This window comes from Bombina bombina, chromosome 10 (genome assembly GCF_027579735.1).
Source record: "Bombina bombina isolate aBomBom1 chromosome 10, aBomBom1.pri, whole genome shotgun sequence".
In the NCBI taxonomy this organism is placed as follows: domain Eukaryota; kingdom Metazoa; phylum Chordata; class Amphibia; order Anura; family Bombinatoridae; genus Bombina; species Bombina bombina.
The window spans coordinates 23,377,793-23,404,993 of NC_069508.1; the positions used below are offsets into that span (position 1 = coordinate 23,377,793).

The 27,201-nt window shown below is 36.7% G+C and overlaps 1 protein-coding gene across 1 annotated transcript in view; it reads left to right on the forward strand.

Moving 5' to 3' along the window:
• The window catches only part of HMCN1 (hemicentin 1), a 297,578-nt gene that overhangs the window by 225,772 nt on the left and 44,605 nt on the right, over positions 1-27,201 (forward strand). Inside the window, exons 73-87 of the mRNA XM_053693857.1 lie at positions 798-942; positions 1,508-1,635; positions 2,479-2,635; positions 3,279-3,400; positions 3,970-4,134; positions 5,233-5,340; positions 8,770-8,904; positions 9,628-9,762; positions 13,167-13,436; positions 17,011-17,201; positions 18,619-18,832; positions 22,990-23,124; positions 24,746-24,936; positions 25,922-26,003; positions 26,930-27,199. Of these exons, the coding sequence (XP_053549832.1) occupies positions 798-942; positions 1,508-1,635; positions 2,479-2,635; positions 3,279-3,400; positions 3,970-4,134; positions 5,233-5,340; positions 8,770-8,904; positions 9,628-9,762; positions 13,167-13,436; positions 17,011-17,201; positions 18,619-18,832; positions 22,990-23,124; positions 24,746-24,936; positions 25,922-26,003; positions 26,930-27,199 (2,448 nt within the window). The remainder of the gene's footprint in view (positions 1-797; positions 943-1,507; positions 1,636-2,478; positions 2,636-3,278; positions 3,401-3,969; positions 4,135-5,232; positions 5,341-8,769; positions 8,905-9,627; positions 9,763-13,166; positions 13,437-17,010; positions 17,202-18,618; positions 18,833-22,989; positions 23,125-24,745; positions 24,937-25,921; positions 26,004-26,929; positions 27,200-27,201) is intronic.

Consider the following 27,201-nt stretch of genomic DNA (forward strand, 5'->3'; position numbering starts at 1 on the left):
CCTCTTTTCTACAGTAGATAGTCCCCTTATTCATTTTGTAGCCATTCTCTGCCACCTTTCTAATTCTGTAATGTTATTTTTAATAACTGGTCCCCAAAACTTTACTCCTTCAAGGTGAGGTCTTACCAGGGAGTCATATATGGGTGACACCCAGTTGAGTGCATTTTGCCTACATAGCAATTAGCTTCTCTACATGATACTGGATCATTAAATACAGATAGATGAAGATTTTTTAATTTTTTATTTAAGTACCAATCTTTTGAAAATGTTTTTTTAAAAATGGGTCAAATAGCTATTTATTTCTATGCGAACGCTCCTGTACATGTTCATACACTATGAATGTAATCGTTTTATTTATAAGATTGCTGAAATGCGTTGCTCCTTGTGCTGTGCAAACCATATTATATTAAAAATAACATTAACAAAGAAGGCTGACTACTTTATAGTTTTAAAAGTCAAATTTAAACTTTCATGATTAAGATAAATTGTACAACTGAAAAAAAAATATTTTCTAATATTGTCAAATTTACTTTTGTTTAAATGTACTTTTTTCTCTTGAACACTTTGTTTAAATGTAACTTTTTTCTCTGAGAGTATACTGAGGTATGCTTAGGAGTGTGCACGTCTTCAGCACTAAATGGCAACAGTATTTGCAACAATGTTTGTAATAATGCCATACAGAGAGTTGTATAGATTTTTGTTGTTACTACCAGATTTTATGTCTACAACTAGAATGTGATGTAGTACAGTGAAATATTTCATTGAATACATAATAATTTCCAGCTTTGCTTTCACAGTTCCTCCTTCAATAAACAAGGGACCTAATTTAATGACAACGTTGATTAACAAAACAGTGACCCTGGAGTGTAAAACATCTGGTGTACCTTACCCAAGCATCTCGTGGCGAAAAGAGGGCGCCATTCTGCCTGGTAATAATACAAGGTCAGACACTACTCCAATTACACCATCACAGTACTATTGTGCCGATACTTAAAGTCTAAATATTAAAGTGACATTCTGATGCAAAAATGACACACTCTAATGACCCCTAGGGGCCTATTTACTAATGTGCGAGTGCACATGATCCGATATTGCGGATAATGTCCGCTACACATAGATAAATGCCGACAGCATACGCTCTCAGCATTTATCATTGCACAGTGTCACAAGGTAGTTTTGGAGAAATTAATGTTTTTACAACAAAAGGTATTTGTGGGATGAGATTCCCAAATATTAAATTTGTCATTACATCTTACTTACCTGTGTTGAGTTATATCTCATCCCAAAGAATACCTCATACTCAGTACTCTTTAGGTAGCACTCATAATCTATTAAATGTATATATTACATAGGCATTATATAGATTATTTATCAATCCCTCTTTCTTTTCAGTACATAGTAATAAAACTGACAGTAAATAAGAGTGAGGGTGCAATCTGAAGAGTTTACGATTGTAAAGTACTTTCTTAAGAATTTCTGTACATTAATCTCATGCACCTTGTTTTAGGTATTTTATAACTGAGGCTGGATCCCTGGTTATTCCTTCAGCTGATGTCACTGACTCTGGTCGCTACTTCTGCCTAGCTACTAATGTGGCTGGATCCAAACAACGGCAAATTGATCTGTTGGTCTACGGTAGGTATGGCAATTGATCAGGGGGTGGGATGGCATTAGGATTTTTATATTTAAAACTCTTTTTTTAACCCTTTTTTTTTATTAATCCTAATAATTATTAAACAAAAGAGATGAGAGAAGAGAAAGAGAGTGAGAGGAAGAGAGAGAGATAAGAGAAAGAGAGAGAGAGAGAAAGAGAGGAGTGAGGGAGAGGAGAGAGAAGAGAAAGAGAAAGAGGAGAGAGAGAGAGAAAGAAAGAAAGAAAGAGAAGAGAGAGAGAGAGAGAAAGAGAGAGATATATATAGAGAGAGAAAGAAATAGAGGAGAGAGAGAGATGAGAGAGGAGAGAGAGAGAGAAAAAGAGAGAAAGAGAGAAAAAGAAGATAAAGAGAGAGAGAGGAAAGAGAGATAGAGGAGAGAGAGATCGAGGAGAGAGAGATAGAGGACAGAGAGAAAGAGAGAAAGAGAGAGAGAGGAGAGAGAGGAGAGAAAGAGAGAGATAGAGGAGAGATAAATAGAAGAGAAAGAGAGAGAGAGAGAGAGAGAGAGAAAAAGAGAGGAGTGAGAGAGAAAAGAGGGATTAGCCTCCATTTTAAACCTTATATATATATATATATATATATATATATATATATATATATATATATATATATATATATATATATATATATATATACAGTATATACACATTACTGAGTATATGGAACTTGATTCATTTAATTATGTTTGTTTTTTTTCTTTACTGAAATGTTAATAAATCAGATTTATTTAAATAAGAGAAGGTATTTATTTTGAATGAAATAAAGAGTATCTATTTCTATAGCTTATGAGAACGCCTCACTTATTCCTAAACTTTGTTTCTAGCTCCACCTTCTATACTTTCTGAGCCAGCTAACATTACTATGAAGGTAAATCTGCCAACCACTTTGCCATGTGAAGTCACTGGGACGCCCAAGCCAAAAGTAGAGTGGATGAGGAATGGACAACCAATAAATACTGACCTCAACCAGAACTTGTACAGGTCAGAAAACTGCTTACAGTTTTGGCTCTACAGCAGACAGTCAGTAAGGATTATGCATTAATACTGAGGCTCATATATATTATTGCAGTTGTTATTTATTGCTGGTGCATCATTAAACATATGGGAAATAGTATACATGATATATGTGGTCATAAAAATTAAGGGTTGGGATTATGGTTTGACATTTAGGTTAGAGGTTTGGATAGAATCAACCTGTTGGAGGGTATAAACATCCAGTGCATTGAAACCCTCTTTGTGATCAAAGAGGCTGATTAAATTTTGCCTTCTGGTGACAATGGCACCTGTTACGCTCCTACACTGGGGAGATTGCTATGGCCACATTCTGGTCACAATCACTTCCATGGGAACAGTGGTTATTTTTTAACGCATTCCACAAAATCTTGGTATCCATTAAATTCAGCAGTAAGATTGGCAGATAGACAGATATATAGATAGATAGATGATAGATAGATAGAGACAGACAGACAGATATATAGATAGATAGATAGAAACAGACAGAAAGACAGATTGAAGTGCATCATTGAGGACATATCAAAGTCTTTGAACAGTCTGCATCCTGAGTATAGCGTTCCTATGTATTAAATACAATATGATTTCATGATAAGCTGTAATTTCCTTCTAGACTTTTGTCTTCTGGATCTTTAATGGTCATTTCTCCAGTTGTGGATGACACTGGGATATACGTGTGTTCCGCTACCAATGAGGCTGGGCAAGAAGAAATCTCAGTTTATCTTTCTGTACAAGGTAAGGCTGGTTATTAGGTATTTTCAAGCTAAGTCTTATGCACTTTATCTTTATTGTACAGTAGCTCATCACTGAGAGTCAAAACTTGCTCACCACCTTATGATATAATATTTGTGATATAACATTTTTTATATCTAAAAGGTGAATTAATAATAGTGCATTTCTGATTTAGCTAAACACGTTTCTTCACTATGCATATTGTAATTGCTTTCAGTCAGTTATCACATATTTACTGTGCATGCAACCTGTCCAGCATAAGAGTATATCAAATGCATGTGCATTCCCATTTCGTGCATGCTCTGAGTTCTGTTATTGTCGTGTGGTGCCTCACCACTGACACCAGATGTATCTAGCTAAACCTAAAACGTATTAAACTTCAGATATGAATGTTATGTCTTTTTAAGGCTGTCCTTGAATGAAGCTCTTAAAGACAAAGAGAAAGGCAATGAGCTGAGCGGTAAAAAGAGCCATTAGTCATAGACAGAAGCGTGTAGCATATTTGTTCATTACTAACTTACACTATATACAAATGCTATAAATAATCATGTACCTTCTATTTGTCTTCTTAGTGCCACCATCAATTGCAGATGAAGTCACAAACATGTTCGTGGCTAAGTCATCTCCTGCTGTAATTCCTTGCAGCGCTTCTGGGATTCCTTTCCCCACAACCCACTGGCTAAAAGATGGCGTCCGTCTTCCTGCTAAAGGTCGTGGTTACAGGATTCTGCCTTCAGGTACCCAGGATACTTTGTGAGGATGGATTGTCACTGCAGTTCAGCTGCTGCTCTGTAGGACTCATTATGTATGAAGAGCAGTATAGTTATATAGAGCCACCAGACCGTATGATGTCCCATCTGTGCTACAGAGTGCTGTACAATTGTAGTGGCATAAACAATATATAGAGGAGGGGAGAGTACACTGTCACCTACAGCAGAAAATGATGCACAAAACAGGTGGCACTCAGCTTGTTCTGTGGGAGGTGCCCATACAGGGTAAAACCTACTTAGCCACTTGTGTCATTCTTTAATGCGATTTGAAACCCCATTTTTTTCTTTTATGGTTCAGACAGAGCATAAAATTCACTTCTATTATCACATTTGTCTCATTCTCTTGGTATTCTTAGTTGAAGAAGCAGCCATGCACTACTGGGAGCTAGCTCAACACATCACCTGAGCCAATGAAAAGAGGCATATTTGTGGAGCAACTAATTAGCAACTAGCTGTTGCTCCTGAACCTAGCTAGGTATGCTTTTCAAAAAAAGTATACTATGAGAATGAAGCAAATTCGATAACATGCGTAAATTGGGACTTTTAAAATTCTATGCTCTATTTGAATCATGAAAAGAGTTGGGTTTCAAGTCCCTTTAAGTATTTCAGTTTAGTCTGATACAAAAGAACAATCCAGTCCTTAAATACCATCCAGTTGGCCTTGCATGGGCTTCATCATCAGAAGTTAAGCTTTATCCTTCCGGGTACCACTTCTGGGTGCCCTGTATCCTAAAGAAGATAAATAGCCAGGAGTAATAAACACACCAGTTATAGCTTTTACTTTTTTTTGCTTTTCATAGAGAAGAGATTCCTAAAAGCACTGGTCCCATCCAAAAATTTAGTCCAACCCCAAAATTCCAAGCAGTTCCCCTCTGAATGATAGATGCGTGCAGCTAATTCTAGATATGTATGAAATAAGTCTCTGATAAAAGCATATCATCATACTTAATTAAATGAATTATTTTGTTATAATAAATGATAAATATAGCATTGGTATATATAACTGTAGAACATTTTATATTATACAGTGGTGCCTTGATAAATGACTCATGACTTTACTTTTAGGAAGCATTGAGATACCCAGCAGTGATCTGGTACACGCCGGCCAGTACACCTGCAAAGCTGTGAATGATGTGGGTTCTGCTGCTATTCATATTAGTTTTCATGTTCAAGGTAAGTTATCTACACCCTTGTGCTGCTAGCAGTTAATAACTGAGCTACACATCTCTGTTCATTTAATTTGTAACTTGTTATACGTTATCTGTTAGAGCAGGAATGTCCCATTTATATTTGGTGAGTTTAACTATGTGTCACCTGTAAAGTGATATTACTATAAATGTTCTGTATGCATCAGTAGTTAAAAACTACTGTAATCACATGATACACACTGACAAATATCATAATATTGCCCTGATGTAATTCAGTGACAATTGCGTCTGAATTATCTATAAAACAGACATGTATACATATGTCTCCCAATCCAAATTACATTTTCAGCAAAAAATAAATAAAAAATTAAAGTGATGGTGATCTTTCCACTTTTTTTTTTTTTTTAAAGTAATTTTTATTGAGGTAATATGGCAAACAAAAATACAATTTCGAAATAAAACATCATGGCAACATGCCCATTTGACATACATCAGGGTTTACATATTGGATCCAAACAAACATGTCTGCACAGCTGTAGAATGTAGGTATATCTTAAGCAAAAGGCGCCTTGGTTAGCCATGAATATTACCTCATTTTGACTAAGTGCATTCTCAGGAGGACAAATAACACAAATTAAAACAACTAACGTAGAATAAGCCTAATTATAATGACTAAATCGTAACCTATGCAGGCTTGTTTTTGTCCTTGATATAGTTAACAGACTTTATAATATCTACAATTTCAATACATGAACCTCCCAACCATAAAGAGGCTTCTCTTAAGCCGTCCATAACTGTGTGCAAACCATGGGAGGGTTATATATGTGGTAGATAGAAGGGCAGAGACTCCCCAACTCTGCCGGAATTTGCGGAGGGGTTTGGTCACCCTTTACCTGTGTAAACAATAGGTGGGTTATATATTTGGTAAAAAGGTCTTCCACAATACATTCAACATAACCCATAATTAAGTAAAGGGTGCAAAATAGGGGGAATGCTAACACGACCACTCCTGGGCCCAGTGCATAAATAGGGTATTAATAAGGAGCGAGGAACCCCCTAAGTATATGAATGTTAGTGTAAAGCGTACCCCAGTTAACCATTAGTGGTCACATATGGACCTCAGGTATGAAATAAATGTAAGGGGTAAGTGTTGGGGGATACAATGATAAGGTATGGCACGAGATCCCTTGGTGTGACCTTTAAGTTGCTATATGCCCTTGTAGGACCTTAAAATGCACAGTGAATAAATAACGTATTAACATCTACATAATAAGACCAAATATAAAAGTGTGAGAGATACCTCTCCTAGGCAGGTAGCACCCTCTGTGGAACAAAAACTATTCTTGGAACTCACATCTGTCTCATAACTACTGTTTCTGTATATTATATGGTCATAGCGCGGTATATATGATGCACATAGTAAAAATTTAGTCCACATACCTTTAGAAAATATTATACGTCCATGAATTACAACATATGCAAATTCTATGAATTTGAGAGGCAAAGTACAAGTAAGGCAATGCATCGCAAGTATATAAAACAATCTTCTATAAAACAAGTGAGTAACATCTGCATACCTAATGTGCTGTCTTGGCCGCCGACAGCCCACCATTTACATAAGATTATTACAACCCACCATTTGCATAGGATTATTTACCTCACTGCCAAACAGCATACACAGAATCTTAACTTTTGAGGCATGTACATTTTACACAGATTACCGTGCACATGCTAGACCAATGGACTATGTACATATTGAGATATGACCTGCACTCTTATAGCAAATTAAAGTAAGTGGTATATACACAGGGGCAAAATGTATAGGTATCTGAGGGTATCCTGATTACACACTGAAATGTAGGGACTTAGGTAGAACCTCAGAGTACATTTTAATAAATCTACTGAGGGATATATATATATATAGTAAAGTGCTGGCCTATAGCTACTATAAATGCCACAGAGTGGGGACTGTTTTCTGAGCTGCTAGTTAAGCAATTGACATTGGTATATATGAAAGACTTGAACACCAAAAAAGTAGTGGAAAACAAGATTAGATTAAAGAAATAGTCCGAAAGTGTCACTGTTGTGGAGTCTCAAACTCCACCTGTATCAGTCCTGGACGTTAGCCAACACCAACCTTGTGTAAGCACCGTGACTGCCGTGGACCATGTCCGGCCGACATAGAGCACAGCAAGGACTGTGTGAACTCCATCCTGAGGAACATGAACTGTCGGGGCTCTGAGGGATCAGTCTCTCCTACCCAAGTCTCGCACAGACCCCCAGGAGCTGCCGTTTCCTTCCACATCTGATCGGCCGCACAAGCAATAAGAGCACACTCCGGGTCTGTCTCCTCTCTCTCTGGCTCCGCAGTCACTTTCACTGTCTGCATCAAGGGAGACCAAGAGTAAGTAATGGCGCCGGCATGTTCCCCCTGTCCGACCCTCACTTGAGTATCATAGGCTGCAGTTAGAACTTGGCTATCCGTAGAAGGGGTCGGGTCTCTCTGCTTGACATCAGAGGAGCTGAGAAAGTCTAAGGCAGCTGACTCGTCAGGCGCCGCCATCTTTGGCGGACAGTAAGCAGTCCATTCCCTCGTGGGCTGCAGAATCAGGATCAGCTTGTCGATCCGTTTGCAAATCTTCCGGTCAAATTCTTCCATCATTCCTTGGAAGTAAAAATACATCTCCTCCATGGCTTACGCTCTGTAGTACACTTAGTGCCTGAAGCTCCTGGTGCAGATTTGCCTCCTTATATATGGCCACCCGCTGTAGTGCTTCTTAATCTTGGTCGGCTCCCTTCCAGAAGGCCAATGTCCCTCCAGTCTCCAGGGGGGTTATGTGTCCCGAAAAAAGAGTAACTTTAGTGCCTAAATTCAACTTTTATAGTTAATAATACACGGAGCTCACACATAGTACGTCTGTTTGGTATGGCAGCTAGCTCCGCCCCCATCTTTCCACTTTTTATAATGAGATCCTCAATGTAAGTGATATTTTAGGTGGATATTAATTGATCACTTCTAATGAAGATGCGCTTTAACTTACATTTTAATCTAACCGTGCCATTCTAATATCGCACACTATGGCCGTCCATTTCAAAAGTAATATTTTTTGTGAGCTAACGGTTTGAACTGTTTTCCAATCAGCGCTCTAGCTACAATAAAAGATCCATAGGGCTAGAGCACTGATTGGAGAACAGTTCAAACCATTAGGTCACCAAAAATATTACTTTAGAAGTTGATGGCCAGAGCGCAGGGTATTAGAAGGGCACGGTTAGATTAAAAAGTAAGTTAAAGAGCATCTTTATTAGAAGTGATCAATTAAAGTCCATCTAAAATATCACTAACATTCAGGATCTCATTATAAAAAGTGGAAAGTTCACCATCACTTTAACTTAGAATTTATCATTGACCTTGTTTTTTTTTTTTTTTTTTTTTTTTTTACATTGATTCATCTAGAAATTCCAGTCATTGATGGTCAGTCGGATTATTTAGATGTTGTGCTAAATAATTCTGTCACCCTAACATGTGACGCTTCCGGGACACCTGTACCAACCATCACATGGCAGAAAGAAGGAATCAGCATCAAATCAGGTAAAGTTTTGCTAACTTTAACCTACAGAATGCCTTAAATGGACATTATAGTCGGTATGTGCAAAATATATTATTTGGATATTTGCTCTTCAAATGAATAAATATTGCCACGGGTAGCAGCATTCAGCTATTTTCGGCACCGGATATATTAGTGTTAAAGTGCAACACACAAAGGTCTGTATTTGCACAGGCAAACAAATATCTGAATAACAAATTTTGCACATACCTGCTCATTTGTTAGAGCATATAATTTGTTAGAGCGTGTCATTTTAGCACTAGCAACCCTGCAATGCTATGGGCCCCATTTATAGTTAGGGACGTCAGACAATCTGGACACGTTAGTCTGGAATGACTGACAAGCCCTGCTCTTGTGCCACTGTTTGCTCAAGAGCAGGAGGCAGGGTTGCATGAGCCATTGCTTGTGCAATCCTAAATTCTTCCACTGTTGCCTGTGGCTTTAAAAGGACAGTGAAATCAAAATGAAACGTTCATGATTCAGATAGGGCATGTAATTTTGGGTTATAAAGGAATTATCTATCTTTTAGACTGATCGCTTTAAAAACTTGACAATTTTATCTAAACAACACTGACCAGTAAAGTCAAAACAAAAGTAAAATCTTGTTTCTAAATGCATTTCAGCAAACAATATTATAAATAAGGTGTTAACTAAACCAGTGTAATCTGCAGTGATTTTTATTTTAATGTTTCTGTAAATATGTTTAGGGAAAGGATATACAATCCTACCTAATGGTAACATGGTGATTGCAAAAGCTCTTGAAGAGGATGCTGGCACATATACTTGTATTGCCCAAAATCCAGCTGGCACAGCACTGAAGAAAACCAAACTCAAGGTCAATGGTAAGTGGTTGTGATGCAATGATTAGTTAGACGTTTTTTTTTTTAGAGAAAACATCTCTGATCTTTCTTCAATTGCACTTTTAGTAGAAATAATAAATGTATATACTAAAAGGTATGTTATTATGGTTATACACTGATCAAGAGATTATTACTACTAAAGCTTTTACCATTGTCTTTAGCTTGGATAATAGCGGAGCGCTATTAATAGTGCAAGTGTGCGCTAGTATGCAGACACACGTACCATATATACACAAATATATATATAAATATATACAGTATAAACATTTGAGTCCTTTGAGTCCAGTCCAACATCTTTGAAATATCCAATATCAATTTTAAACAAATTGAATGTTTTCTTGTTTTTTAATAGAAATACTTAAAATACACATGTTTATATATATACACACACAGAGAGAGAAGCACACTCACAGGAACGAACAACCGACTCAATACCATTGTTAGCCTGTTCTATGGTGATTTACCACCTGGATGCAACTTCTTTTAACCCAGTGATGCTTTTCACAGAGTAGAACTTTCCTGTAGTATATCAGTCTGATCCCGCCTATTACGGTCAGTCCAGCACCGAAATACCAGGCAATTCCTTTCTAAACAAGAAACACAGCAACCGTAGACAATCGTTTCGGCCTTGTCAGTGACGTGTAGCTATATTCCTCTAAGCACACTGAGCAAGGAGTCCACGTCTCGTTTACCCTTTTTACCATAGAGAGACTAAATACACACAGAGAGAAGCACTACTGGGCTAAAAAGCTGCATCCAGGTGGTGAATCGCCAGAGAACAGGCTAACAATGGTATTGAGCCAGTTGTTCGTTCCTGTGAGTGCACTTCTCTCTGTATGTATTTAGTCTCCCTATGGGAAAAAGGGGGAACCAGACGTGGACTCCTTGCTCAGTGTGCTTAGAGGAACACTGCTACACCTCACTGACGAGGCCCAATGAAGGCCTAAACGATCGTCTGGGGTTGTTGTGTACCTTGTTCAGAGAGGAATTGCCTGGTATTTCAGTGCTAGACTGACCATAATAGGCAGGATCAGACTGATATACTACAGGAAAGTTCTACTCTGTGAAAGCATTACTGGGCTAAAAAGCTGCACGCAGGTGGTGAATCGCCATAGAACAGGCTAACAATGGAATCGAGCCAGTTGTTCGTTCCTGTGCGCGCACTTCTCTTTGTATGTATGTATATATATATAGACTTGTCTGGGGTTAACTGCCTGTGACTCTGGGGACAGCACTGCTTCCTGAGAGCGCTATTGAGCACCCAGGGCTGAGCATGTTGCAGGGTCATAGGATGTGTACCCAGTCCAGTCTGAGAGTGTAGTCCCCTTCCGTGTTTTATTTATATATATATACACACATACAGCTCTGGAAAGACTTGCTACACGTATGGCATTCATTCAAGTGACTGTTGAATTCCAACACAGGCACACCTCGTTCTACTTAATTAGGTACTGATTAGGAGACCACCTGAACCAAATCTTATTTAATGAGGAAAAGTATAAAAACCACTATATTAGTATTGTGTTGTTTAAAAATGAATATGAACTTGTTTTCTTTGCCTTATTCGTGGTCTAAAAACACTTTGTTATTTTGACCAGTTGTCATTCTCTGTAAATGTTCTAAATCACAATATTTTTATTTGGAATTTGGAAAAAATGTTGTCAGTAGCTCATAGAATAAAACAAAAATGTTAATTTTACTCAAACACATACCTATTAATAGTAATACCAGAGAAACGTATAATTTTGTAATGGTCTCTTCATTTTTTAATTCATATAGATATACAGCTATATATATTTATATTTTTATATATATATATATGTGTTGAAAGAGGGGTTTGAGACAGCGCTAATCCCTGAGTTCCAAAAACTATATAATAGTTTCCCTACACAGATGTGTTATTTTGGAAGGGAAAAATCAATAGATGTAAAAAATGTACAAATGCAGGAAGTACATGCATATGAGACTAAGATAGGAGTCCAATAGAAAACACAGTAACAAAATAAATAGATATAAGCAGTACTGTATAATACACAGTATGTTTGATGGTTAAAATATAATAAACATCTGTTAGATAAAAAAAAAATATATATATATATTAAGAATGAAAGTCCAGTATTTGTAAATGTAAACACACCAACGGTAACCAGTAGGTATTGCACTTACTAGAAAATACCTCAATCTTATGAGGTAAATTGCTGCTTCTAGCAATGGAAGACCTCCTGTGGTGTCTTATGATGTTGACTGCAACAGTATGTTCGTCCTTCTCCCCTTGGAGTATGGTGTATATAGCCAGGGAATAACTTGTTAGGAGTCCCTCCGTGTGTCATTTAGTGAAGCACACTGTAGTGCAAATGGGGCAGACCGAGAATTCTGAGCCGCTCGGCTGACTCTAGACAGCGATGATTCTCACAGGAGGATATTACTCCATATTTTCCCAGCGACGCTCTGAGCTGTAACTGCCAAGGGTAACTTGTAAGCAAACTCGATTAGATGATTTTAAGCATAGGTAAAAGGAAAGGCTGTAGCTTGAATAAGTTGGTAAAATCCATGCAGGAACAGTCACAGACCTCTGTTGTACAGGAACACAACTTCCTTTTTTCTCCTCTCAGCAGGGTTAATTTTTTTGAAGGTAAACTCCTTTTCTGAGATTCTAGTGGCTTTTCTAGGGAACCACTTACTTATAGAGGTGATCACTATAGCGCAGACTTTTGGTACACTATCTCCCCCCTCTTTTATATATATATTTAAAAATAAAAAGAACATTTTCTCCTACTTGAAGAACATTGGTATTTCAAGTATTCTTAACGTACCTTCAGCTTTAGCACAGTAGTCCTAGAGCACTTTAGGGTTAGAGCTTGAGCAAAAGTCAGAAAATACTTTTTTAGAGCACCCCATAGAAGTCTAGGTGGAAAGAGATTTAGCGCAGTCCCATTATCCAACCTCCAGTCTTTCGCTCATATCCTAAATTTTTACTTTCAGCTTGTAATACCACCGCAAACATAGGAGTGCTAGTGATTTACCTTGAGCGGTGTTAATGCTCAACAGCACTAAAATGTTTAAACTCCACTTGCAATCGAGCCCTATGAGGGACATAACAGACCATTCATGTGAAAGAATAGAGACTCCTTTCTAAACCCTTAGCACTAATTTCTCTCTAGATATTATGTGACTAATTCAAAGTGTAATTTATTTGTTAATCTGGACATCATAGAAGTGTCCACCTTTATACCAAAAAATGTCATTATTTTATTATTACTTGTGTATTACTAACACACAGACCACTGCCTTTTTGTACTTTTACTTCCCTTTAACAATTTTAGATTTAGATTGTATCTGTGTATTTCTAAACCTTCTGAATAACTATTTGTTTATATTATGTCTAGTGCCACCAGTAATCAGATCACACCAGAAAGTCTATATTGTGGCCATGGATAAATCGGTCACAATGTTCTGTGAGGGTCATGGACAGCCAACCCCTGATATTTCTTGGAACAAAGATGGTGCCCCTCTGACCACATCATCAGGGCAGAGGATTGTAGGCACTGGAGCCTTACACATTGTGTTTGTTCAGCCTGATGATGCCGGGCAGTACACGTGTACCGCTACAAACACTGCAGGATTGGATCGATCTAATATGAACCTCACTGTTCTGAGTAAGTACGAATTAAATGGTCTCATGTGTATGAGCACCATAAAACCTGATCTAATGGGACATCAACATAAGTTCAGATATTTAGTATACAACTATAGGAATAGACTTCCTTTAAGGCCTTACTCATGTGAGCTCTAAAAAACCCAATAGAAAACAGAAAGACAAAGCCTTTATTTCTGGCTACAAACAAAAATATCTACACTCACCATAATTATGTATCTTCCTCCCCCACTTCCCATACATACATACATTCACCCAACATACAATTATCCTCCCTCTTCCTCTCCCCATATACACACACATTTACACAACATACATCTATTCTCCCTCTTCCTCTCCCCATATACACAGACATTTACACAACATACATCTATCCTCCCTCTTCCTCTCCACATACACACATACATTCTCTCAACACATCAGGGGTCGTCGGGCGGGAATGCATTGGAACGGAGTTCCTGCACTATTTTTGCAGGAGGAACTAAGTTCCCTATTGACAGAGAACAGAAAGCTTCAGTAAACACTGCTGCTGCTGGTAAGAGGAGCTGGAGCACAGTCTGATTAGTAGGATAGTGAGATCCTCTAGTAATGGGCAGTAACATTTCCTACAATACACTAAATGCAAGCCTGTCAGCGGTCCTGCTGTGCGATCACCCTCTACTGTGTAGAACACATAGTGCTTATATCTGGGGATATTTAGCTCCCCTCAGAAGACATAGGACTATTGCACTTTAATAAATTCAGTGTGTGTATGTATATATATATATATATATATATATATATAAACAATATTAATTGTGAGGGGGTGGAAGTCTTGGAGGGTTCCCACACTTTTTTTTGTAGGACTTGACCCCTGCAACACACATATATCCCCACTCCCCATACACACATACATTCACTCAAGATACATATATATAATTGCCTTGTTTCCACGCAAGCCTTCAGGCTCGACGGAAACAGGAGTTAAAAAGCAGCGGTCTTAAGATCACTGCCTCTTAACTCATACGCCTCCTCTGAGGCTGCAGACATCAATCCAACCAATCATATGATCGGGTTGATTGACACCCCCTTCTAGTGGCCAATTGGCTGCAAATCTGCAGGGGGCGACATTGCACAATCAGTTCATCAGAACATTGATGTCCGCCAGACATTAATAAATCGGCAACATACATGTATCCTCCCTCTTCCTCTCCCCATACACACATACATTCACTCACCATACATGTATCTACCTTCTTACTCCCCATATGTACTTACCTTCATAAATACAACCTATTTACAAAAAACTATATGCTAGTTTACAAGTGGTGAGCAAAAGTTAACACGGGTTGATATCTTGGACGCATATTACAAGTTGAAAGTAAATGAGGGCACTACACACAAGATAAGTACATTGAAATAAAGTGTTACCCTCATACACTTTCTGATAAAAATTATTCACATAAATACTAAAAAATATTTTTTATAAGGGTTAAAAGGTATATAGTATTTGTCAAGGTAGTCTACTGGAAAGGGCTCTAATGTATATATATATATATATATATATATATATATATATATATATATATATATATATATATATATATATATAGTATTTTCAAAATAGGACTGCACTCGCTGGATTTAAGCATAAAACTTATTTTATTTTATTGTGGTAACGTTTCGGAGTCCACAGACTCCTTCCTCAGACCAGTACAAACATGCAAGTGAACACAGTGCCTTATATATACAATAAGCCCCACCCATCTAACAATACCTGTGTGAATTGCGCCAAAAACATGGTTGTCATGGTGATGACCACCTCAACCAAACAATATTGCCATACTACTAAGCTAATAAAATAGTAAAATATATAGAGCAGAAATACAAACATATCATTATAGCAATGTATATCCGGGTGACGTCAGCCGCATATACTAATTAGCCATGCGGTTTGAGGAATTACACCACAGACGCCGGAGTTCACTGCACAGCGTCTCTGAGACACATAACTTGGCACTTGACAGCAACACATCTTTTTGGCAGATCACTAGTCAGACTGGGGATACTGGCATTTTTACATAAGGTATGTTCCTATACGGAGGTGTCTGCTATGAGTATCAGCAATAATCTAGATCTGTTATGACCTGACAAACATGATGCGTTTACAAAAGCAGTGGCAGAGATTTACTAGGATTCTCCAATTCTGGGTAACGCTTATTTAAACAATATGTGATATGATGACTGTGTAATAACCTCAATTATGGACACATACAGACTCATATAAGTAACCAACTAGCTATAAATTAGGGATAGATTATTGTGACTCAATTGTTCCATGCTTAATGTGACTTTATAACATGAATCATGTGCTGAATTATTGTTAACACAGTGTAACCTGATACTGCAAATGTTGGTCTACATAGATATACATTGCTATAATGATATGTTTGTATTTCTGCTCTATATATTTTACTATTTTATTAGCTTAGTAGTATGGCAATATTGTTTGGTTGAGGGGGTCATCACCATGACAACAATGTTTTTGGCGCAATTCACACAGGTATTGTTAGATGGGTGGGGCTTATTGTATATATAAGGCACTGTGTTCACTTGCATGTTTGTACTGGTCTGAGGAAGGAGTCTGTGGACTCCGAAACGTTACCACAATAAAATAAAATAAGTTTTATGCTTAAATCCAGCGAGTGCAGTCCTATTTTGAAAATACTGTGAATATTACTGACCTGGCACCCTGGTTGATGACTGGAGGAGATTGAGAGTGCAGATACACATGGAGGATATATATATATATACAGTATATATATATATATATATATATATATATATATATATATATATATATATATATATATATATATATAAAAATATGTCTATATACTTTCGGATATGCATTAACTTCTTATCCACATAGACTTCAATGGAGCATGCTGAAGAAAAAACCTAACACTTACTGCTTGCGCGCTAACCCAATACCGCATTAGACCTACAGCGCTAAACCCAAGGTAGTTATAAGTATTTTACATTCTAATGTTCTTCACATTGAAGAAAATCTTCTTTTTAGTTTTAAATATATATATATATATATATATATATAATTGATTTGATGTACATATATACATATAGACTATATGTATATACAGTATGTACATAAATCAATTATATATATATATATATATATATATATAAATATCTATTTAAAACTAAAAAGAAGATTTTCTTCAATGTGAAGAACATTAGAATGTAAAATACTTATAACTACCTTTGGTTTAGCGCTGTAGGTCTAATGCGGTATTGGGTTAGTGCGCAAGCAGTAAGTGTTAGTTTTTTTTTCTTCAGGGTGCTCCATTGAAGTCTATGGGGAGAAGAGGTTAACGCATATCCGAAAGTGCGATTCAGTTTCGCCCGCACGCATTTTACTTTCAACTTGTAATATGCAGACTATCTGTCTTTGTAAGACCACTGCTGAGGAACAAGTTAAGTGAGGATAAATCCATGCAAAAGAATATAAGAATCTTATTTTTTGAATGTGTGGATTTACAGCAGTTTCTCATTCACACATGATTTTCTCTTGTCAGTTCCACCTCAAATTGTTAAACATATTAAAACTGTGTCTGTGGTCATGAATACTCGAGCTGTCCTGCAGTGCTCGGCACATGGAATCCCCTCACCAACCATTTCTTGGACAAAGAAAAACGTACCCATAACAGAGAAGATTGGGAAATATACAGTTCTGCCATCTGGAGACCTCGTGTTACACAATACTGATGTGAGTTTATTTTATTATATTACTAAAAAGCTATACAAGTGTGCATAGTGCAGGAGCGGGAACTGTTTTAGAGATGCATGTTGGGGGAGAATAACCAGGATACTTTCTCATTGGTTGAGAAAGACAATACCCACAAATGGTTTAATAAATAGTTCCTACTTATTAGTACTTTACAGTGGACACTAATTTTACAAGACTTTTGTACCTTATGTTTGTACATTTTTTTTATCGAAGACATTTATTTTTGCTTTTAAAAAAAATAAAAGGATAAAAATTCATGAAATAATATAGCAATATGCATTCATTATTCATTTTTATGTAAAATTGTGCTCACTCTTTAGACATGCTGAAAAGCAAATTCTGAACCTAAGTAAATTTTCTGGACCACTGGTCTCCCCTGAACGTGGCCAATTATGAATAACTGTAATGTGCTTGTAAACTGCTCTAAGCAATCACTGTGTAGTATATCAAATTGGGACATGCACTTTTTTTCAATAGCCAAAATGCCCTCACCTCACTATTTGTAGGAGCCAAATCTGACGTGTTTAGCCAGTGACATTATACTAGCAAAAATATAATTGTATCTGATTTCCTTTGCTGAGGACAAGTAGATACATCTGCATTGTAGACTCAGTTACAGGAAAAATGCAAAAAAAGATTGAAAGTATAATGCAAAGTTTTTTAGTATGTGTAATAGAGCATATTATATTATGATCTCAAACTGTGTATTATCCCTTTAAGTACAGAATCTGAGCACCGGCATCTTTAGGGAACATGGGACAGGCAGATATTTTACAGTGAAAAAGCATGAGATATGCACACTGCAATGTTGTTTTATTTTTTTAATTAAATGGAGATAATGCTCAAAATTGCTTCTAGGAAAAGTTATTACTGAATCAGCAGCATACACACATATGCTGTGCATGCTCTGTGCACAATCATTTAAGCCTGCCCACGCTTGTGTGGCATAAACTTTAATCCTTAGTATGATATGCGGCCATCGTTTGCTCTCTTGGTTTGCATAGTGTTTGAATGCTGGTGCACGAGGCATCGTAGCATATGTATGTATGCCACTTAAACCATGATAGCTTTTAAAAAACATATTTTTTTGAAAATAGAAATGTATTGCTAGGAAGCTTCCAACGTAAAACTGAAATCCACTCATGCACATTTCAGTTTAGACTCCTTTTAACACATTTGTAGGGAATACTATTTTCAGTTTAACGCCCCCCCCCCCCCCAGCTGCTGTTCATATTCTTCAATTCCTGAAGAATTAAGCCATTTAATAAAATTGTAATGTGTTTCATTTGTAAAACAGTGTCTGCTCCCTATGCTTCAGTCAGTTTTATCAATCTATGTTATGTGCAATGACAGGTTACACTTTTTATTATTAACGTGTTTTATATTTATTATGTAGCACAATGATATTGGCACCTACACTTGCTCTGCTCACAATGAAGCTGGGGAAGATGATCACACTGTCAGCCTCACCCTACAGACCTACCCGTCCTTTACTGAGCTCCCTAAAAATGTGTCTCTGAATGCAGGAGAAAAGCTTACGCTCATGTGTAAAGCAACTGGAAATCCTCCCCCTCAGATTATATGGACTTTTAAAGACAAAATTCTACCAGGTAAGGGAATATGAAAAAAGGGTAATGAACATTAAAATATGAACCTTTCCTTCAACAAATCTGTTTTAATTTTTTTAATTACTTCTTCTTAAGTATTGAAAGAAATGACATCAAACAAGATGTTAATATATTCAGAAAATGTTCACGCTCTACTGACTATTATTTTATTGCAAGGCAACAGAAATATCTTATAATCACATACGCCTAGATTACGAGTTTTGCGCTAAACAGGGTGCGAAAATAATGCCAAAAAATTATTACATTATTTCACTCTCCATAGCGCTGCCATTACGAGTTAGTGAAAAGCCTCCTTGTGCTGTGTGTTATAGTGCGTTAAACTCCATACCACACAAAAAGCCAAAGGCTGATTTGACGTGTTCGTGCATGCTTTCCCCCATAGACATCAATGGGGAGAAAGTGTTAGAAAAAAAACTAACACCTGAAGTGCAGAATGGAGATCGCAGTAACGCAACCCCATTGATGTCTATGGGAAAATGAAAGTTACATTTAAGCCTAACACCCTAACATAAACCCGTAGTCTAAACACCCCTAATCCGCCGCTCCCCGACATCACCGACACTAATAAAAGCTATTAACCCCTAATCCTCCACTCCCGATATCGTTGCCACTAAATAAAGTTATTAACCCCTAATCCGCCACCCACCAACATTGCCGCCACTAAATAAAGTTATTAGCCCCTAATACGCCACTCCCCGACATCGCCGACAACTAAATAAAAGTTATTAACCTCTAATCCGTCGCTCCCCGACATTGCTGATACTAATAAAAGCTATTAACCCCTAATCCTCCACTCCCGACATCGCTGCCACTAAATAAAGTTATTAACCCCTAATCCGGCACCCACCAACATTGCCGCCACTAAATAAAGTTATTAGCCCCTAATCCGCCGCTCCCCGACATCGCTGACAACTAAATAAAAGTTATTAACCTCTAATCCATCGCTCCCCGACATTGCTGACACTAATAAAAGCTATTAACCTCTAATCCTCCGCTCCCCGACATCGCCGCCACTAAATAAAGTTATTAACCCCTAATCCGCCATCCACCAACATTGCCACCACTAAATAAAGTTATTAGCCCCTAATCCGCCGCTCCCCGAAATCGCCGACAACTAAATAAAAGTTATTAACCTCCAATCCATCGCTCCCCGACATTGCTGACACTAATAAAAGGTATTAACCCCTAATCCTCCGCTCCCCGACATCGCCGCCACTAAATAAAGTTATTAACCCCTAATCCACCACCCACCAACATTGCCGCCACTAAATAAAGTTATTAGCCCCTAATCCGCCACTCCCCGACATCGCTGACAACTAAATAAAAGCTATTAACCTCTAATCCGCCGCTCCTCGACATCGCCGATACTAATAAAAGCTTTTAACCCGTAATCCTCTGCTCCCCAACATCTCCACCACTAAATAAAGTTATTAACCCCTAATCCGCCACCCACCAACATTGCCGCCACTAAATAAAGTTATTAGCCCCTAATCCGCCGCTCCCCGACATCGCCGACACTAATAAAAGCTATTAACCCATAATCCTCCGCTCCCTGACATTGCCTCCACTAAATAGTTATTAACCCCTAATCCTCCGCCCCCGACATCGCCGCCACTAAATAAAGTTATTAACCCTTAATCCGCCGCTCCCCGACATCGCCGACACCTAAATAAAATGTATTAACCCCTAATCCGCCACTCTCCGACATCTCCGACACTAACAAAAGCTATTAACCCCTAATGCTCTGCTCCCCGACATCGCCGTCACTAAATAAAGTTATTAACCCCTAATCCGCCACTCGCCGGTACCAAAATTTAAATATTTTAACCCCTAAACCGCCAGCCCCACATTGTAACTACTAAACTAAACCTATTAACAGGTGTTAGGTTTAGGGGTTAATAGTTTAATTGAGTTTTTTGCAATGTGGGGGGCCGGTAGTTTTGGTGTTAATAGGTTTAGTTTAGTACTTATGATGCGGGGGCTGGCAGTTTAGGGGTTAATATATTTAAATAGTGTTGGCGATGTGGGTGGGTGGCAGTTTAGGGGTTAATAGGTAGTTTATGGGTGTTAGTGTTCTTTATAACAGTTTAGTTATGAGTTTTGTGAAACATTTTTGTTACTCAAAATCCATAACTACTGGTCTCAGATGGCGGTATGGATCGTGTCGGTATAGGCTGTAACGCAAGCATTTTAGCTGGAACTCACAACCTGTAATACGGCGCTATGAAAATCCCACACTCAAACGTCATTTTTTTGAGTGAATAAACGTTGCGTTACAGGCTAAAATGCTTGCGGTATAGCTATACCGATATGACTCGTAATATGCGTTCCTGGCCATTCCATTGTAATGCCCATTCTTTCAGAGTTAAAAGCCATAGCGCAAGACTCGTAATCTAGCCGATAGTGTTCTATGTCCCTCTAAAGGGATATGAAACCCAATTTTTATCTGAATCATGAAAGAAAATGTGTGGGTTTCATAGCTCTTTAAATAATAAGATGATATACCGATTCACTTGTCTGATACTTTTCCCCTCTTTTTTAGTCTCTTTGCACAGCCATTCCCAACTGAAAGATCATTCTTCAAAACTTGGGAATATGAACTTAAAGGGATATGAAACCAAAAATGTTTCTTCCATGATTCAGATAGAGCATGCAAATTTAAACAACGTTGTAATTTACAACTTTTTTCTTTTGTTCTTTTGTTGAAGAGCAGGGATGTAACCTCAGGAGAGGGCACGTGTCTGGATCACTATACTGTATGTCACCAGAATTGCAAGAATGTTATTCATTTGCAAGAGCACTAGATGGCAGTGCTATTTCCTGCCAAGTAGTGCTCCAGGTATCTCTTCAAGAAATAATCGTATCCCAGTGTAGGGATAGAAAAGCGCGCTGAAAATGAGACAATAAAATGTCAAAAAAATAATAAACTTATGAGTCTAATGAAACGGATCTACTGTATGAGTTTTGTGATGTATCCATATAGTAATGGTAGATTGAAGGGATGGGAATATCCTTCTTTTTCGTGTAGTAGGTCAGGCTGCTCCTCTTGGTCCCAGAGAGTGTAGGAAAACTGTTGGAATACAAAGGGTAGAGAGAGGGCGCCGCTCTCTCTACCCTTTGTATCTCTTCAAGAAAGAATACCATGGGAACGAAGAAAAATTTGAAAGTAGAAGTAAATTGATTTTTTTTTTAATTGAAAACTTTGTTTTATAACCCTTAATTTTTATAGCTAATGTGCAAGACAAAATGCTCTAGAAAATAAAACTTCTGTCCCACAAATGTACTTTGTACCTACATAACATCTCCCAGGATTATAAGATAACTACTGCAAGTACTTTAATGCAAATCAAACCGAAATGTAATAGAAAATATCTTCTGTAGAAGTTACAGTTGATCAGATTTCTGAGTTAGATAAATCTATGTTCCTATACAAGGTTAATTCCATAACAGATAACCTGATATTTAATGGTCTTGCTCCAACTGTAGACAGTTCATCAGAAACATGTGACTTTTTATGCCATATAAGGTGACATTATGAAGTATGCACAATTTCGAGCAGCCGCTCCAAACCCGCCATTCAGCACACAACCAACAGCTTAAGGTGATGACGTCAGACGCCAACCAAATATTCCACAGCAATACCAGCGATACCGCACAAGGCAGGGTGCAATGCTACAATGCAGCGAACCGACTGCAGATAAAGGATATTGATAAAGGTCCAGCAGCACTTAGCAGTGAGATCATAGAGTCTATGATCTCACTGCTAAGTGCTGATGGACCTTTTTCAATGACATTATGAAGTGCCTGTCTATCCAATGTAAACTAACACTTATATTCTGTGTATCAACAATTAGCCAAGAATAAGAATGATCATTTTACGCTTTGTATTTCTTTTTTCTTCCTTTATTCTTTCTTCCTTTGCTTTACTACGTGTTTCAAACTATTACTTCAATATCTAAAGACAATGAACCTGATTAGACAACTTTTATCAATGAGTTTACAAATTTGTGTTTGCTGTACAATATGGAATGTGCAGATGTTTTATCTCGCTAAGAAATACTTATTTGGGCATAATGAATGTTTGTAAAACTGAATATGCCTAGTAGTAAACTCTTTGTACAATATTTTCCCCATTGCAGTACCCCTTGGTCATTTTACAGAGCCAGGCGAATTAGCTCTTCAGAGAGTTTCAAATGAAGATTCTGGTGCCTATACATGCACAGCAGCTAATCTTGTGTCTTCCATAAATACAACAGTGCATGTGTTTGTAAAAGGTGAGTATTTTTTTGTCTTGAAAGCCTGGTGGCCGTTTAAAAAAAAATATTGCCAGTTCTCAAAATGCCAATGTTGTCTTAGTGATTATAAATGTTTTGGGGCTGTTGTGCTAATCTTTAATTAGTCTCATAATTAAACCAGTAAAGGAATTAACATCTGGGATTTATTTGTAGACATAATGAATGGTTGGTGACCAAAACTTCACAGATTTCTCACTTAATAATATATTTTTAAAAAGTACTTCTATTTATATGTGAAGAATATAAGAAATTATGGTCCAGTCATCTTTATGGTTTTGGTTCATAAAAGAATAGCCATAAAAGTTTAGAATTATTTCAAAATATGCCAAACAAAAAAGCTTAAAATTGCTATTTTTTATGGTGTACTCAATATGTTTTTGCACAATAATCTCCATTTTTTTAATAATCATTATAACAGACTGCGTTACAGGTTTTTTTCAGCAATAATCTTTGTTTTATAATAATTGTAACATTGTTATGGGGGTATTTGTTTATACACAAAATTTTTAAAATTTTTGCATTTCAGATTATGTTTTTTATAATACAATGAAAGTATTTTAATTATTCTTTACATTAATAATCTCAAATGTTATAATATTCTTAACAGATTTCATAATAAAAAAATTTAATATAAGCAATTGCCATTTTTTAAATAATCCTTGTATTGTATTGCATTTGGGTTATATTTGTTTACATTTTTTCATGAATAATCTTTGTTAATTATTATTGTAACAGGTTGATTTGCAGTTTTCTTTATACAAGAAAAAGAATAATCTATTATTTTTTTAAAATATTAATATAAGAGGTTGCAAGGGGGGGGGGTTATTTAAAGAGAAAAGTCACCATTTTTTTTATAATTAATCCAAAATGCTATTTTTATGTTTATGGTACACTCAGGGGACAGAACTCATACTACAATATTTGTTACACAATATGTTGTAACATTCTAGCAGTCTGCATTGCAGAGGGTCGTTTTCAGGAATATTCTCCATTGTTTTATAATACTTGTAGCAGATTTCATTGGGGATATTTATTTTACATAAAACCAGTTAACATGTTTTAATTACATTTACATTATAATTGTTTTTGACCTTAATAATCTCAATTTTTTTAACATTCTTAAAATATTTTATTGCAGATTTTTAAAAATAATCTTAATTTTTTATAATCATTGTAACATATTGTATTGGGTTTATTTTATACAGGAATAATCTACATTTTTAAATAATTAATTAAACAGATTGTATTGAAGATTTTTTTATATACAAGAATAATCTAAAAATTTTTATTATCATTGTAACAGGTTGCATGGGAGGATTTTTTTTAAGAGAATAATTTCTAGTTTTGACTGATTGTTTCCATGAATAATCTTCACTTTTTAATAAGCCTCATACCAGTTGCATTTCTACTTGTTTTTTACAAAAATAATCTTTATTTTTTTTAATTATTTTTATAACAGACTTCATTGAAGATTTTTACAAGAATAATATCCATATTTTATCATTATTTTAACAGAGAGCATTTCAATTTTTTTTTTACTAAAGTAATCTAATTTTCTTTATATAATCATTGTAATAGACTGTATTGTGGATTTTCTTAGAGCCTCCTGTACTGATTGGTGCTCATTATACTGTACAAAATGTACCTTTGGGAGGCAATGTTATACTGAACTGTATAGCAAGAGGAAACCCACCTCCAAGGATTCAATGGAGTAAACAAGGAAAAAGTATTCCCTTAAACAGGCGAATTAAACAGTTTAACAATGGTTCCCTTGCAATCTATAACACAGAAGTAAGTCATTATGTATGTTGTGCTATATATTTACTACTCAATAAGAAAATTAATTAATTTAATTTGTATTTAGTACTGTAACGTTAACCTCCTTCTCTTATTTTATTTCTTAGTACTGTAAAAGTATTTATAAGGTATTTTCCAAGGTCCTAACCTTATGCAGATTATCCTGAAGCCTTTGTAGTTTAAAAAAAAGACACACTCACACCAACGTACCCCCACACACAGTGGCCTTACTGTTATCCAATGGACATTTGTCTGACTGACATTTGTGTGACGGATAATATTCTGACAGACAAATGGCCATCGGATAACAGTCTGGCCATGAGATGGATAGATAGATAAGGATAGATACAGATCAAAAGATAGTCAGATAGATTGATAAGGATAGATACAGATCGAAAGATAGACAGGCAGATAGACAGACCGACAGATAGACAGATAGTTAAAAGCACGTTGTGGGGGGTGGGACCCATGGTTAGGTTCCCAGAGGCAGTTGCGGCGCCCAAGGCTCTGATTAGAACAGAGTACTCTGGAGCGTATCTGCCCTCGGCTGACATCGAAACACAGTCTCTTGGACAAATGTGCTTCAGTATTCTCTCCATCAGCATTTTGTCTGAGCACCCCACATACATAGACACAATCTTTCGATAAGAACACTGCTTAGGAATGAAACAGCAGAGTTAAATATTTCTTAAATAAAGGCAATACTCTTAAAGGCATATATGTATTTTTATGTGATATATATGTATCTATATTATATATGTATGCATACTATATACATATATATATATATATATAATAAATAATATGTAATATTGTTGTTTCTTAAGAGCGTATGAGTGAGAGATTGACATGAGTTCAACGCAAGTTCTTAACGTGAAACATGTAATGTCTCTGTTTTGTAATTCCCATAAGAGCAATAAACATATTGAGTGAGAATTTAACGGGCATAAACCTGTATATAATTTTTATTGATGTGTAGAATGAAGACGTTGGGGACTACACTTGTATAGCAACAAATGATGCTGGTGTAACAGAACGTAGCGTGAGGCTGACGCTGCAAAGTAAGATTCAGTTAATTTTCTTCCATTTTCCTTTTTTTATTATAATACTGTAGTGTGGTTAATTGATTTTAATAATAACTTGAGTTTGGTGCGATATTTGCTATAAACTTCCCATTGTAGATGGCTCCTTTCCATTAGAGCATACTGAAGTAGTCTCAAGATTGTACACGTCATGAACACTGAATAGCAGCTGTGTCTGCAATAATGTTAATAACAATGTTATACATATAGTGCTCAAGACACATGAACACTCCTGAGCCTACCTCAGTATGCTCTCATGCAAAGGAGCTAAGTTTCAACAAAGGAGACCAAGACAGTGAGGTCAATTTTATAAGAGAGTTAAACTTGAAGGTTTCAATTTGCATACCTCTCTAAATCATGAATTTTTAATTATAATTCCCATGTTCCTTTAATAGCTGCTATAGTAAGGACTTACTATATGAATAGGAATAAAAGGGCAGCTGAACTGAGACTAAGAGAAAGAGATATATTTGCTAGTAGAAGTAAATGAAACATTAATTTTGACTTCTATGTCCCTTTAAGCACTGCATTTTAATAAATTTACCTGAAAAAAGCAGATTAGAAGCAGTTTGCTATTTTACAAGTTTTCAGGGATAAACCCTTTAAAAAACCTTCTAGAATATGTTTATCTGGTCTCCTTTGATGTGAACATTCAGAGGCCAGTTGTAAATGAGCCTGTGTCCTGATCTAACTAATCACTGTGTAGCGTGTAGTGATGTCAAGCAAACGGCAGCATACCTAAGTATGCAATATACACTTCAGCCTCTCTGTGGAGCGTGAAAACTAGGCATGATGATTGAAAAACATACAAGGCATATATTTATGTAATAAATGTTAAATGGGGGGGTCATGTTGAGTTCAATGTCACTTATAGGCTATAAATCTGTATTTTGTCTCTTCCCTAGGAGCGCCAGTTATTACAGTCCACCCTCTAGACACAACAGTTGATGCAGGAGCATCTGTGGTCCTAAATTGCCAAGCAGAAGGGGAACCAACACCGCACATTGTTTGGTCCCAGCAGGATCATCCTCTCCCCAGAAATAACAGACATGTCGTCCTGTCAAACAGTTCATTACAAATTGTTGCTGCTCAGAAAGAGGACACAGCAGTGTACAAATGCAAAGCGGCCAATATCCTGGGAGCATCAGTGGCTAAAGCTGCTTTCACTGTTCAAGGT